The 15,927-nt window shown below is 40.1% G+C and overlaps 1 protein-coding gene across 6 annotated transcripts in view; it reads left to right on the top strand.

The window, feature by feature from the left end:
- Positions 1-1,869: 1,869 nt before the first annotated feature.
- The window catches only part of Hnrnpd (heterogeneous nuclear ribonucleoprotein D), a 23,373-nt gene continuing 9,315 nt past the window's right edge, over positions 1,870-15,927 (top strand). For 2 of the 6 annotated variants that reach the window (XR_004109349.1, XR_004109348.1), the window contains exons 1-4: positions 1,870-2,501; positions 4,347-4,403; positions 14,207-14,375; positions 15,265-15,426. Coding sequence is in view for 4 of the 6 variants with exons in the window: in XM_031336917.1 (XP_031192777.1) it covers positions 2,269-2,501; positions 4,347-4,403; positions 14,207-14,375; positions 15,265-15,426 (621 nt within the window). In the remaining 2 variants the exon portion in view is untranslated. The remainder of the gene's footprint in view (positions 2,502-4,346; positions 4,404-14,206; positions 14,376-15,264; positions 15,427-15,927) is intronic. The other 4 variants (XM_031336917.1, XM_031336915.1, XM_031336918.1 and 1 more) reach the window with 2 other exon arrangements.

Below are 15,927 nucleotides of genomic sequence, written 5' to 3'. Positions count from 1 at the left end.
CACTTTAGACTATATAGGACAGCCTAGGTTAGAGATCCTGTCTCAAAAAAGAAAACAAAACAAGGCACACAGGACTTAGTGTGAGGAACTCTTGAGTAACACTCAAATTCTAGAAGCAACAGGGCTGCTTGTGAATTAAAGTGGACTCTTTTGGGAGAGTGGTGTCTTAGTTACTGTTCTATTGCTGTGAGGACCAAGGCAATATGTAAGAGAAAAGCACTAGTTGGGGGCTTGTTTACAATTTGAGAGGGGTAGTACATTGTCACATGCCAACATGGTGGAAAGTAGGCAGGCACGGCAATGAACAGTAGCTGAGAGCTTTTACATCCTGATTCACAAACTGCAGGCAGAAAGGCCTGGTATGGCCTCTGAAACCTCAAAGTAAATTCCAAGGATAACATCTCTTCCAACAAAGCCACACCTCCTAATCCTTTCCAAACAGTTCCATGCCATGGTAACTAAAATATTCTCTAAACCACCACAATCAGTTTCTAAAAGGTAGGCTTATCAATTGAATCCATAAGATAAAGACCTCGGGTTCATCCTAGTTGCTAACCTGCAATATTTGACTTGAGTACAAGCCCATCTTACTTGGTATTTTTGGATGGTAGAGAAAAATGTGGACTCCTATTTGTCAACCATCTTGGCGTTTGCCTTCCCGTGATTTGCTTAATGTTGAAGACATTTCTAAAATTTGATGCATATTCCTTCATTTAAAGGACTCTAACAAACCGTGGCGATAAATCTTGTTTTAATCTTTGGGATTTTTGAATTATGTACAATTACTATAAATTGATTTAAAGTACACCATGGAAACATTTATTTAAAAATTTTTTTTTACGTGTTTTGCTAAGGAGTAATGCCAGGTTGGCCTCAACAGTCTGTCCTCCTTTCTCTGGGATCACAGCGTGTACCTAATCAGCTGGGCTGAAGTCTAGTCCCTCTATGCTGTCTTTTGTAAACTTTTCCAAATCCTGTTTGGAAACTGGATACTTACTAAGCAGTCAAGTGGTTGACGACAAGAGCATACAGAAATTCCATTTTCTTCTAAGTCTTGCAGGAGGCTGCAAAGTCCAACTCCTGAGTAGGAATTCTAATAGGTTTCTTAACGATTGATATTAAAATCTAAATCACACGCCTAACGGTGTTTCATTTTTCTTTTTATAAAATCGCCACCTCAACACCACAAACCCAGAAACCTCGTAAAGATGATTCATGACATTTATATATCCTATTTAACACAAGGACTGGAACTCGTTAAAAAAAAAAAAAAAAAAAAAAAAAAAGAACCGTGGAGTCGACCTTAACACACTTCCCCATCCTTAGTAACTTCAAAGAATCGCGGCCGGCTTTAGGGCTTTGCTAACCGAGGCAAAGCGTTAAGGAGTCGGGAAGCGAGTCCGAGAAGAGGCAGCCTCAACCATCAAGAAGCCTTATGGACAGCGCCGCGGCGGAACCTCAATGTCACCCAGAGCAGGCGGGGACGACGGAGTGCCGTACACGCGCGGCCCGCCGTCCCACGCAGGCTCCGGGGCCCACGGTCGGGGTTCCTGAGGGCAGCCGCCCCGAAGTCGCCGCGGGGGAGGACAAACCACACCCCACCGGGTCCGCCGCTCCCGCCAGCCGCCGGCCGAGGAGCGGCCGGCGACTCGGGGATTCCGCGGAAGGGCGGGGCCAAGGGAAAGGCGGGGGTCTCTCTAGCCGCGCCCTCGAACCAGCGCTCCTTGTTCTCGATGGTACCCGCGCGACCCTCTTATGCACGCCACTTCCGGTTCCCTTTAAAGGCCCGCGCCGCGCGGCCGCGGAGCGTGAGAGCGAGTAGAAAAGGGAAGGAGAGGGCGGGCCCGCGGGGGGGGTGGGGCCTGGCGGTGGAAGGGGCGGGGGAGGCGCAAAGGGCGCGCTCCGGAGTCACGTGACCGGGACGCGCCGTTCTTCCGTCGGCCATTTTAGGTGGTCCGCGGCGGCGCCATTAAAGCGAGGAGGAGGCGAGAGTGGCCGCCGCTGCTACTTATTCTTTTTTTTCAGTGCAGCCGGGGAGAGTGAGAGTGCGCGCCGCGCGAGAGTGGGAGGCAGGGGGGCAGGCCGGGGAGAGGCGCAGGAGCCTTCGCAGCCACGCGCGCGCCTTGTCTTGTGTGCCTCGCGAGGTAGAGCGGGCGCGCGGCGGCGGCGGCGGCGGCGGCAGCGGCAGCGGCGGGGATTACTTTGCTGCTAGTTTCGGTTCGCGGCGGCGGCGGGTGTCGTCTCGGCGGCGGCGGAGGCAGTAGCACTATGTCGGAGGAGCAGTTCGGAGGGGACGGGGCGGCGGCGGCGGCGACCACGGCGGCGGTAGGCGGCTCGGCGGGCGAGCAGGAGGGAGCCATAGTGGCGGCGGCGGCGCAGGGGGCAGCGGCGGCGGCGGGAAGCGGGAGCGGCGGCGGCTCTGCGGCCGGAGGCACCGAAGGAGGCAGCGCCGAGGCCGAGGGAGCCAAGATCGACGCCAGTAAGAACGAGGAGGATGAAGGGTGAGTAAGGGGCGGCCCCGGGCAGCCGCTCGCCAGGCCCCCTCCCCCTCCCCGCCATTAGGCCTCGCTCCCGCGACCGCCCGCCCGCCCGCTCTCCCGCCCGCCCGCAGGCCCCAGTGCAGTCCTGCTCGGCCGCCCCTCTTGTACCCGGGCCTGCATTTCCTCCTTCCCTGCCTGCTCGCCCCCTCCCCCATCACACACGTTTCCACCTTTAGCCGTCACCGTGCTACTCCGCGGCCCGCCCTCTTTCCTCCCTCGCCATGGGTCTCCTCCCACCGATTTAGCCGCCAGGATTTTTTCCCGCCTGTCGGAGCTTTACCGCCCCCCCCCCAACCCCCCCATGTCTCCCGGATTTCTAACCTCTTAGGCTTAAAAATGCAGACGCACAGAAAAGCTTTTTACCAGGGTTACCATGGTTTGCTGGGTGCTTCACCCCCTCCCCGAGACGGTGCGATTATTTACACGCTCTTGCTTTGGGAAAGGTGTAGGCTGTCCACCTCTCTTTTCTCCCGCGTCGGCCTCAGGCCAGTGGTTTTTAGCGTTTTAAAGAGTTTCGTCTTAGGACTCGTTCGTTCTGTCCACTTTACGCTGTCACGACGGCACGCTCATACAAGGCCCTGCGTTTGTGCTGTAGGCAGACTGGGCCTGCCGATGTCCCTGGTCTGCTGGCGCCTTGGTCTGGCTCCGCGGGCTCCATTTAAGTCCTTCCTGGTCGCTGGGGCCTGTACTTGACTGGGGCTCTTCTACCTCCTGCCTGCGGTTGCCTTTCCCCCATTCTGCCAAGTTATTCTCTCTATGCACCCTTTTCGCGCCCTCAGATTCTGGGTTGCCTATTTGTACAGATTGTAGTCTTTCCTAATTTATTCTGTGCAACTAAATTTTTTACATCTCTCTCCCGCCTTTTCAGTGCCCAGGAGCCTGTTTTGGTTTCTTCTCAGTCTCACCCTCTCACTATTTATTGTTCAAAGGAGCCCACTCGCCCTTTAATATGCAGTAAATCCTGTGATGTTCAATGAATTAATTTTTTCAGGTTTTTTTTTTTAAACACTAACTTGCTTCCTCTAACTGAAGTAACTTATATCGCCACCAAAAGCTGCTTTTAATATGTTAAAATGCAGCCTTTGGGAGATGGGTAACATTCTGGAGATAAGGAAAGGGGGCTTGATCCGGGTCCTTAGATTTTCTTTTTCCCATTACAGATTGCTGATCTTGAGTTACGGTTTCGATACTTTTTATAATGGGGCTGTGCGTATGCAATTTTTTTCACAGTAACCAGGAGAAAGTTTTGGTGGGAAGTTTTTAAAAAGGTCATTTTAACCCGTGATTTCCACTAGTGGTTAAGAGTATAAAATTTGTAGGGATTTGGGGCAGTGGAGAAGTACTTGAGTTTATAATTTAAAAAAAAAAACCTCAGTTCAGGCTGACTCTCTGCAGTCTGCTAATGGTTGTACTGGCTTTAGTGGGGATTTGGGGGTGGGATGGGAAGTGAATTTAATTAAATGGAACTAATATTGAACGGTGTGTGGCTTAATTTGAGAAGGGAATACATGTTAAATATTTGAGGAAATTAAGTTTTTTAACATTTTGGTTTTTGCTTTCTGAATTCTGTTCTTTGGACAGAGGCACCAAAATGGTTAATTGTGTAACTGGGGCAGGCTTTCTATTACCCCGAGTTTTGAAGTTAGAAAGTAGCTAGCTGTCTTTGTAGTTGTTTTTTTGTTTTTTTGTTTTTTTTTTTTTTTGTTGTTGAACTGAAATATAAATGAATTAGTTTTTAACCCTAACAATGTCAAAAACTAAAACTAGAATTTTGATTGGTTGCTGTACCGGTTGTTAATTCCCTAGCCATTCAAACTCCTCCCCACGACACACTGAAGCAGCGACGGCACAGCGGGAAGAATGGTAAAACTTTTAAATTTTATTTCTGTCTATAAAGATTTCAGTAGTCATAACATGCAGAGGCTCTGTAATTTAGTTGCCCATTGAGTCCCAGGAGATTTACACATTAATATTGTCGGATGAGTCTTGTGCCTGGGATGTAAGGCCTTTCTAGATACCCTAAATAATCTGTGGGCAAAAATGCCATTGCGTGATATGTGGTTTGTGGTAATGCATGATGAGTTGACAATTTGGCCAACCTAAACTAAATGTAATTATTAATTTTTCTTTTAAATATGGGCAAACAGAAGTTACTGTATTTTCATTTAGTTTTTATTAGGTTGAAATATTTTTGTTTAAATTCTAAGCTTAATGCTAAATATAAAGATTACTTGATAAAGATATTGCGTGTTAAAATGTCTTGCATGTTATACTCAAGTATTCTGTCAAGTAGACAGTTTTACTACGCTTTATGCAAAGTCCTATATTTCCTCATCGATAGTATAAATACTTTAAGCATTGTTTATATAATATTCATAGGTGGGCTAAATGTGGCTTTCCACTACAGCTCTTATCAGATTTTTTATTTTCAGTGTGATTTGGCTGGAATGTTAATTACAGTTGGTTGACATGTGTTCAATGGCAATGTGTTCACATTTGCATGACTTCCCTTTGGAGGCTGGTAGGTTGAGTATTTTTTTTTATCCCACTTCTCCCTCCTGAAATGTCAGTCTCTGCCCTTAGGATCATACTTTGATCTTTACCATTGGAGGTTAGAAAGCTAGTACATTGCCTTATGTCTGCACAAATACTATTAAATTATTTTGGATAATACTTACATTTTATATGGGTTTTTAAACTTCCCATCTACTGATGTTTGTCCAGTTTTAAGTTGGAGGTAAAGTAGTTTAACAGATAAAAGAAAAAAACAAAATGGAAAAAAACAAGCTAGAGTTTGAGTGTGACATAATAAATAATGTTTAGATGAATATTCTGTGTTGGTGCCTGCTGGGCATAGTAAGTTGACTAATAATGGCAGATTAAACCTTATTTGACTTCTGTGTTTGAACCTTAGTTGTTTGTAGTAAGTTGAATTGACCATGTTTTAGATTAGAAGGTCATTGTTTTTACTGTTAAAAAAAAGTTGTCTTTGCCCCTTTGTTCAGTAGCAAATACTTGTAGAGATTTCTGGGATTAGTCTTTGGAGAGAGTTTGATAACTTAAATATAAATGTTATGGAGCAATCCAGATAGATGATGGCCAGTTCTCCACTGGCAGACTTTCCCAGGTAGCGGGTTTTACTCAGGCGGTCTTGCACTTAGAAGGCATCCTTACTTTCCCCGCACTTGCTTTGGAGACAGTCTCCCTATGTTGCCCAGGCTTAGGAAGCGGTCTCTTCAGCCTGCCAAGTCTCTTGGACTACAGGTGTGTGGCCACTACGTGGCCAGATCTTCCCTGTTGACCTCCTTACCTTCTTTCTCTAATTTGATTTGATAGATGTCTATTTACGCAACTCCATTTTGTTGCAGATGCTAGACTTTCTGAGCAAAACACTGAAGATCTTTAAGCATACCTTTTTGGTATCTATATGTATACACCCCATGTTTCTGTTTTCCACACCAGTTTAATAATATAGACTTTGTAGTGGAGATGAGACCAGTCAGTAGATTAAATGCCGTGTGAAGTTAATTTCTTAAAAACACTTTGGTGTGCAGCTGCTGTTAAAATGAAGTTTCAACTTGAAGTACTGTTTTTGAGAAAAAGTCTCTTACATGCCAAGGCTGACCTTGTCCTAATATTCCTGTGTCCATCTCAGGTGTTGGGGACTGTAGGTAAATGCCTGTTTTTCCTGCTAAAATATTTTTTAAAGATGAATTTTATTTGACATTATGCTTTATTATGTGTTATTGTTTATTCATATATGAACATGAACAGTTATTTTTAGGAAAGCACCCTTGTTTCAAGATTAATGAGTTTGTTAATAGTGGCTCATTACCATAGTAAAATGACTTCCTGGGTTACCTTTAAAATTGTGTTTTGATGTTGGGTTCACTTGTGTGTGTATCAGTGTGTATATGGAGGCCAGAGTCTGTACAGGCTAGTGAGTCTGTAATGTGGGTCTTGGTAATTGAACTCTGGTCATCTTTTTGGCCACTTTATTATCTATAACTTTTAAGATCCCTATTATTTCTTAGATTTAATTAGTTGCATTGGAATTTCTCATTTTGCTTTCAGTGTTTAGTTTTTAGTGTTGGCTTTTTGGGGGTAGGTAGTGTCTGGTGAATGTGCCACATTGTAAGGTATTGGGGGGGCAGTTGAGATTGAAAGAACATTGGAAACCTAGGATGCTGTGTCAGTTCTGTAGACAGTTTTACCCTCTTAGACAGACACCGACTCATCGTTCCCACCCTAACCCTAACCACTCCAGAGTGTGGTTGAGGAGGAAGCCTGACAGTTTTGGTGAGTTGTCAGTGGAGCACTTGTCAGGGCAGGGCAGGCTCACAGCTGTCCTGTGACCATCATTGTGTGAGCTCAAGTGGAATCTTGGAGAAATTGTTCTCTGCTGTTTGAGAAGGGGCTCACACATGTCTTTTTAAAATATTGGAGAGTATAATAGAAACCCCAGTGTTACTGGAACAGTTTGAACATTGCTCTGGGGGGAAAAATTCTTTTAGAATAGTCTAGTGCCAGATTTACTGGCCTTTTGATTTATTGAGATTGGATTTATAGGCCAAGATTTTAAGTATATAAGTGTCCATATTCGTTTCTTTTGGTAAAATTGGAAGCTGAAGCCTTAGATTTGGGGGAAGAATATTTTAATGTTTTTTCTGTCCATAATGGAGATAAATCCCAAGGCCTCTTAAGTGTGTGGGCAATGTTCTGTTCTTGAGCCATATTCCCATCCAGGAGTACTAGGTTTCTCTTGTCATCTATAGGAGAGAGATGGAATAAACAGTCCTGGGATTAGACCGGAATATCATCTAAAATCTCAGTACTTTGTTTTCCAGGATAGGAAACCTTTTCCAAGACTTTTTAGCCCAGGCATCACAGGAATCCTCATACTCGGCCTACCACAGTCTAAGATCACAGACATGGAGTGCCACTTCTTGGCAACACCTTAAACTTCAACAAGTTTTCTTTGTGTTTAATGACATCTTCTATATATTGTTTTAGTAATTTAGCCTGGGTAGTCTGAGGTTTGTAAGACATCTCATATATATAGTTTGATTGGTAGATACATGTATTTATGTACCTTATAGTCCATTTTGCTATGACTTAAGGCCATTAGGAAAGATAACTAATCGTCTTTATCCTTTAGGGGATGTTAGAAGTTATGTCTGAGAACATAAACACAGACTGACTTCTCATTTCACTTAGCTATATGCTTCAGATGTGCATGTTAGCAGATGAAGTGATGTAGAACTGGTTGATTTGATCTGACATAGTTGTGCTTCAGTGTTACAGTAAATAGGACACTAAACTGGATGCAGGAAGCCTGGGATTTGTTTCTGTTTCTTCTTCCACTGTGGTCTAAGATAATAAATAGAACATGTTTTTACTTGGTTTTCTGATCTGTTTGCTGGAAACAATGCTCACCGTAGGAAGACTGACTTCACAGCCTGCTTTCATATTTGTGTATATTTATCCAATGCCCTAATAGTTGCTACTGGCAGTGATTTACTCCTGTGGAGTAAAGGTAAGCATATTTTAGTTTCTGGAGTGTTAAACTAGTATGTTCATGCAATATACTTGAGAGTATTTTGGAGTGGAGAAGACTACTTCATTCTGACATTTGTCTCATAGTGATAGCTTTAAGTTCTATTGGATTCTATACTGAAATGTTTGTCTGTATTGAGACTTGTTTGTCTACATTGAGACTACATACATGAATATATACATATATCAGAAAATCTAGTCTTTATGTCTACTGTAGTCTTAGATAGTAAAGTGACAGCCAATATACTGAAAAAGCAACTGATAAGTGTTTTGGGGGATAATCTTCAGGTTTTTGTTATATTAAAAAGTAATGTGATTTTTAAAGCATTGAAAGATGGTAGGGGTTGGGGATTTGGATTGGTGGTGGAACACTTAATCTAGAGTCCTGGTTTAAGGAAGGTAAACATCCATTCTGTTTTCATTAGTGATATCTAAATTGATACCAACTAGAAAACTTACATGATTGTGAATAGCTAGTGATCTCAGTTTCCCTGAGTCTTAACTTAGATTAGGGAAACCCAGTCTTTAACCTTTAGGTAAGTGGGAGTTTATTTCATAAAGTTGGAGTTTATTTAGAAAGTTAGTATATTGAAAATACTAAGTAAAACTCTTAAGGTTTATTTTTAAAAGCTGTTGTGTTTAATTTACTGGATGTTATGCCTGCCTTTCTTCTTTATATTTTTGACACAGGATCTTACTATATAGCCCTTGCTGGCCTGGAATTCACTGTGTAGACCAGCTGTCCTCAAGCTCCCAAAGATTCTGCCTCCTGAAAGGAGGGAAGTCTCTAGTCTTCCTGGGAAAACTGGGAAGATGTTTTCAATCTAGTTTTTTTTTTTTTTTTTTTTTTTTTTTTTTTTTTTTTTTTTTAATGCTTGTTGATTTAGGTTTCTTTTGAAGTTTGAAATTTAACGTAAAAGAATTTAAAATCTTGTTTGAAAATATTTGCTCTTGGGCTGGAGAGATGGCTCACTGGTTAAGAGCACTGACTGCTCTTCCAAAGGTCTTGAGTTCAAATCCCAGCAACCACATGGTGGCTCACAACCATCTGTAATGAGATCTGATGCCCTCTTCTGGTGTGTCTGAAGATAGCTACAGTATACTTACATATAATAGTAAATAAATAAATCTTTAAAAAAAAAGAAAGTATTTGCTCTTTTTGTGTTAATAGGATCTTTTGGGGGGGGTGGTTGAGACAGGGTTTCTCTGGATGTCCTGGAGGTCACTTTGTAGACCAGGCTGGCCTCAAACTCAGAAATCTGCCTGCCTCTGCCTCCCAAGTGCTGGGATTAAAGGTGTGTGCCACCTCCCCCAACCCCCAACTAATAGGATCCTTTTTAACACTTAGCTTTAAAAAGCATAATATAGAAAAAAAACTTATGGAGGAATTGCATGTTTAATAACGGGCAGATAATATTGGCATGTAGATTTTACTGATTTTTTTAATTTAATACAGTTTTAAATAGTTAAAAAGTAGTTTCCAAGTGCCATAAACCACATCAGATATGGTCAAGGGTTTGTCAAGCTATTTCCAGGGTAGTTTTTATATACATGGTATATATATGTATTCCTATTAACTGACAGTTGTCCAGTGTTAAAAAGTAATGGCCTCATTCCTAGAAGTAACCTGATGATGTTTAAAATAAACCCTAATTTCTAAGGATTTTATTAGAGTTTATCATTGTGGCTTTTAAAAGTTAAACTTTTAATGATAGAGTACCAGAAGAATTATATAAGTAAGCGTTCTTGAATAACATTACTATAAAGGATGCCAGTGAATGGGCATATATGGCTCAAAAATGTATTAAGATAACACTTGGTATGATTTTTTTTTAATGTAAGGTAATGAGTTGATAGAGTTTAAACATTGTTTTATCTCAGAATTGGGGGTAAGAGTAAAAACCTCACAAGGAAAGCATCTTTAGGTAAAATACTTATTTTTTGAGTTTGGAGTGTCTTGGTGATCTCCATAGTTGGGAGAAAATTCACTTTTTATGTACTTGGGAGGGGATGAGGTTTTTTTTTTCTTTTCTTTTCTTTTTCTTTTTTTTTTAGACAGAATCAAACAGTAGCTCAGGCTATTGATCCTCCTGCTTCAATTTCCTAAGTACTAGGATTATAGTCATGGACCACTACACCCTGCTAATTGGGAGTTTTTAAGGCATTTTCCATCAGCCATCATTGCCTCTTAGGTGTTGCCTTAGTGCTTTTAATTATTTACTGAGAAACCTTGGCGTATATGGAGGGTAGGGAGAGGACTTCAGAAACTACATTTGTGAAGGCTGGTTCCACTAGAGGAACCAAGGCAGATATGTCACAACCATCTGAAATACCAGTTCCAGGTGTGCCTACAGTTACATGCATGACCCAAAGAATACACACATGCCCAGAAGTGTGAAAGCACTTACATTGCTCAATAGCTAATTTAAATAGACTTCTTTTCTTTGGGCCATTGAAATACTTATAAGTATGATTAAGGAATTAAATTTTAGGGGAAGTAGGTGGGTCTCTCTGAGTTCAAGGCCAGCCTGCTCCACAGAATAAGTTCCAGGACAGCCAAGGCTACACAGTAAAACCTCTTCTTCAAAAAAAAAAAAAAAAGAAAAGAAAGAGATCAAACTTTGTCAGGCCGGCATGGTGATGTGCATATATTATCATAGTACTCAGTACTGGGAAGGCTGAGGCAGGAAGGTTGCTACAAGTGTGAGACCAGGCAGGATGACATGAGACTTCAAAAAAATACAGTAGTGGGGGAAACAGATGACCCTTGTAGAAATGAGTTCCTTAATTGGGATTATTGGTTCACTTAGAACTAAGGATCACATTTAAATTTAGATTGCAGCATTAAGAATCATCCTGTGACTACTTGAACAATTCTCTTGATAGTTTTAAATTGGCTGCTTAGAAATTTTTTTTTCATGGTCTTAGAGCTTTATTGTAGAAAACAGAAAGAGAAAAGGTAGAAAAGTAGAAGCTGGCCATGGCCACATGGAGAGAGAAATTTTAAAGTTCTTTTGTACTGAAAAGTGTTCACATCTCTGCAGGAGATGGACACACAGTAGATACTGTGCTTTAAACAACATATGGCTGTATAAAGTAATCCAAATTAGTGTTGATATTAAGGAATCTCAGGATGAGAGGAAGTTTATGCTAGTATTCTAGAGATCCTACAGCAGGCATCCATTTGTTTATAAAGGTTAGCAGACAATCACTAGGCTGTATACTATATAGTTAAACCTTGTGACTACAGAATAAAAATGGGGTGGATTTCATACTTCCTATTTAGTAAAGATATAGAATACAGTGTTGTAGATTTTATAATGTATTGGGTTTTCTGGTTATCTGTTCAGCCCTCCCCCCCCCCCCCCCCCCCCCAAGACAGGGTTTCTCTGTGTAGCCCTGGCTGTCCTGGAGCTCTGTAGGCTAGCCTCGAATTCAGAAATCCGCCTGCCTCTGCCTCCCATGTGCTGGGATTAAAGGCATGGCGCCAACACTGCCCGGCGTGTTCAGCTTTTCTTAAAGCACAAGAAAAATCCAGTTCTTGTATGCTACAAAAATACCGATACATTTGTCATAAGCTCAAACTTTTGTGCTTCACACAAGATTTGAAAAATTTAACCTGGCTCTCTACAGTATGGAAGGGAGAGATCTATAATAGAACAAGTAATGGCTTATTGGCAAATTGAATTGCTGGCAAAACTTAATGTGTTTTAAAGGCTAAAGGAGTGAGGTCCACTTTAGTCACATAGCCATTTTCAGAGTTGACCATACTAAAGTAGCTTAATAGAAATAACAGATCCATAGGCTGTTAATGATGACTGTTGTATTGAGGGCAGGGTGTGGTTTATAGAATAATATCTCATTCCTTGAAGCTAATTGTGGCAGCTCTACTGGAGATGGAAGCTAGAGAATTCCCACCAATTTGAGGCATGCATTTCATTCAAAATAGTTGCAGATTAAAAAGAAACAATTAGGGAGGGCAAGCAATACTTGAAGAAAAAATGTAATACATGTGATATATAAAAATGTTGACCAGAATACTTAATATTCTGGATAAAGGGCATTTATTAACAGAAGTTTTGCAGTGAATATTTTTAGCTCTATTAAGGGTGGGAAAGTTTCTGTTTTGTTTGTTTTTTACAGTTTCTGTTTTGTTTGTTTTTCATTAGGTCAGTTGATGAGTTGGTATGCATTCTAATATTTCAGAAAATTAATTTCCTATCTAGAAAGAAGTTATATGACTTAAAAATATTGGATGCCTTATGTGTTGTTATTTTTTTTTATTTTTATTAAGGAAGTATACATGACAATTTTAAATTGAGGACATTTTACCTACCCATTGCTTTTATGAAGTAAAAACAAATTCTGTCTTGATATTTGGTTCACTAGACAGAATTTTTCTTGTTCTTCAGGTTAATTATTCTGTACTGTCTTTTATTACAATTTTAGTTTGGTAAGACTGAAATAGTTATGAATTATTCAGTTGTGGGGAATTTCTATATCACAGAGATGATTATTAGGTAGCTAAATCATGGCTGCATTTGTTTCTGTTCCTGAACTTGATAATGGCTAAGAGACTATTTCTTTGTAGTCAGTGTCTTTTCGTCTTTTAAAAAAACTAGCATCTCCCTCACCTTGAAAGACTGAATGTTGGCAATGAGTTTTCATTAATGAAAGTAGTATTCTGAACCTGTAGGTAAAACACTGTTTATAGTAATGGGTATTTAAATAAGGGTTATATCTTAGGAGTTATATTATTTAATTGAAAGAAATATATGTTGAGAAGTCTTAAGTTTTTCATGGAATACGAAGACATTTAAAATGTACATAATGGGTTTTGGTTATATTTATTTGATTATAAAATTACTAAATGGTTATAAATCTTACCTTAGGACTAGATACTTTGAGGAAATCTTGAAAATTGGGGCTGCTCTATAATATGTTCTAGGTTGAAAAAACTAACTTTAAATGGAAAGTTCTTTGAATTAAAATTTAGCTTCGTTATTAGTATTAAGTTGAACTTGTAAGAATACTCAGTAACTTTCCAGTTAAACAGATGTATTAGAGGTAAAGATAAATTAATGAGCATCTTATTTCCAGAATAGGTTGTAGTGGCTGCCTACTAAAAGTCTACAAAGTGGAGATGCTTCATATGAAAGACTTGCTTATTTATGTCTTTCTAGAGCTGAAAATTGGTGCCTTATCTTCCCCATCCCTTTTTATGACACCCCTAACCCCCAATTATGAAGATAAGGAAATCCTGAGCAATCGTGGTTTTATCTCTAGTGAAAATTGTAGCTTGTATAGAACTAATTTTATCAGTTTACAAAGTTTTCAGTTTGACCTTTTTAAAGAGTAAAAGGCACAGGTTTGCTTTTATTATGACTACTGCTGACTTACTGGTAAAACAGGCAGATGTAGAAAGGATGACCACCGCTGCCAGAAACTGCTTTGGGCGTTTTGCTGTGTGTTGAGACTTTGTTCTAATGGCCTTTCCTTGAGAGTTTTCCATTTATCATTTACAGGCCTAAACGTTTATTACTTGTTAACTGAGGTTCTACTGTAAGTAAATCATCTAAGTTAGTTAGATGTGATTTAGTGGGTAATTCTTTTTTGTCAGTGTGTTTACGTGATTACTTTGGTCGTCTTTAAGGATTCCGCACGTGAAAAGGGCTAGTTGACAGTTTAGAGGACTTAGCATTTTTTCCATTTTATATGAGTTCTGCAAATGGGAGAACTATTAAAAGTAGAAAAGGAGTCTCGCCATAGATAGGACGCTGGGGCTGTAATGAAGATTGATAGAATCTAGATGCTAAGATTTTATCTGTTTTAAAAAAACTAATACTTTTATTTGGCATGCATATATAAATATGTATATGTACGTAAATATCAGCAAATTGCTTCTTGCTCAGTATTGTACTTGAACAGAAGGAGCAATGCTAAGTGGAACTTTAAACAGTAGGGTTTGGTAGATGGCTGTATAATAAGGATAACACTTTTATTGTACTAAACAAAAGCAGTTTGAAAAGGGTGTGTTACTGATGTGCATAAATGTAAGACAAAGTTTAATTTTCTTAACATTTTACTAATACTGCTTTTTGTCTTTACAGGAAAATGTTCATAGGAGGCCTTAGCTGGGACACCACAAAGAAAGATCTGAAGGACTACTTTTCCAAATTTGGTGAAGTTGTAGACTGCACTCTGAAGTTAGATCCTATCACAGGGCGATCAAGGGGTTTTGGCTTTGTGCTATTTAAAGAGTCGGAGAGTGTAGATAAGGTAGTGTGCTATATATACATACATATTTTGATTACTGAAACCTGGAGAGTTTGATACAGTAAACTTGTGTTATTTGTTGGTTCTCTTTTATAAGGAAGAAGAGATGCATTTCTTATATTTTTTGTTGTTTGAAACAAGGTTCTGTGTAGCTTAGGCTGGCCTCAAATTGTACACATGGCTGAGGATTACCTTGAGGCTCCAAGTGTTGGGACAGCAGAGGTGCCTTAACACACGCTGTTCTTGCCAGTATGTTTTTTGAAGGGAGAAGTAGATTTACGGAATTATTTACTGAATGCGTTCGATGTGCCAGCCTTCTTGAATTGAAAATGACTTTTAAAAAGGACAGAGATTTGTCTGGGGGCGATAGCTTGCGGTTAGTGTATATATATTGTTTATGTTTAGTCCCAAGAGGATAGAGGGGGATTTTAAAGTCTTAATTAGTATGTTATAAGCAGTATGATAAGTTGGCAAAAAGGGCCCATTTTACAATAATTTTAGATAAAAGTTTTCCCCCTTTACTCTGATTCTCAGAATAGAGTAGTTCTCTCAGACAAATGTCTACAGGATGATCAACTTTTGATTAAGTCATTATTTTGGTTCTACACTGAGGGGAAGTAGCAACCATTGTTTATATTGTTATTGGTTAAAGGTGATGGTTATCTAGTAATGAATTCAGTTGGGGTGGTACTTCCCCTACATCAATTCTTAGTGACTTTTATACTTGGCCACTAATTTGTAATAGTTGATGTCATAATTACTCTTGTACTTGAGAGTTAATCTTAAGCTAGCTGACATAGTGTTGGTACGTTGTGTGATTATTTTTAAGTATTTTATTTTTTGAACAGTAGTTAAATTTTACATATTAAAGTGAAAATTTTAATTTCCTTAGGTCATGGATCAGAAAGAACATAAATTGAATGGGAAAGTCATCGATCCTAAAAGGGCCAAAGCCATGAAAACAAAAGAGCCAGTCAAAAAAATTTTTGTTGGTGGCCTTTCTCCAGACACACCGGAAGAAAAAATAAGAGAGTACTTTGGTGGTTTTGGTGAGGTATGTTGTGTTTTGATGCAATTTATGTCAAAATTAATGTGTGGTTGCACCTTGAGTGGATTTTGTCATCTAGTTTTTTTCAGAGTTGTGACATACTTTTGTTTTGGTAATAAGGGTATTGATATGAGCAGATCTGAAGATTGCATAATTTTTTCTTATTTTCTGAGCATCTGTATATATAAAGTAACAGATACAAAGATGAAATAATCCCCAACTGCAAAGAAGGGTGTATAGGCTGTCTTTAAACTTCTCTTTTTCTCCTTGAACTCTGGACTTAAGTCATCTTCCTGTTTCTGTCCTACATAGACTACAGGAATGATCCATTGTGTCTGAGTTAGCATTTTTACCTCAGAATTTAGTGGAAGAGAACAGGAAGGCAGTACGAGGAGGAGGAGGAGGAGGAGGAGGAGGAGGAGGAGGAGGAGGAGGAGGTGGTGGTGGAGGTGGAGGAGGAGGAGGAGGAGGTGGTGGTGGTGGTGGTGGTCGTCAGGGTTAACTTAC

This window comes from Mastomys coucha, unplaced genomic scaffold (genome assembly GCF_008632895.1).
Source record: "Mastomys coucha isolate ucsf_1 unplaced genomic scaffold, UCSF_Mcou_1 pScaffold22, whole genome shotgun sequence".
NCBI classification, from domain to species: Eukaryota; Metazoa; Chordata; class Mammalia; order Rodentia; family Muridae; genus Mastomys; species Mastomys coucha.
This window is presented reverse-complemented; position numbering and strand designations above follow the sequence as displayed.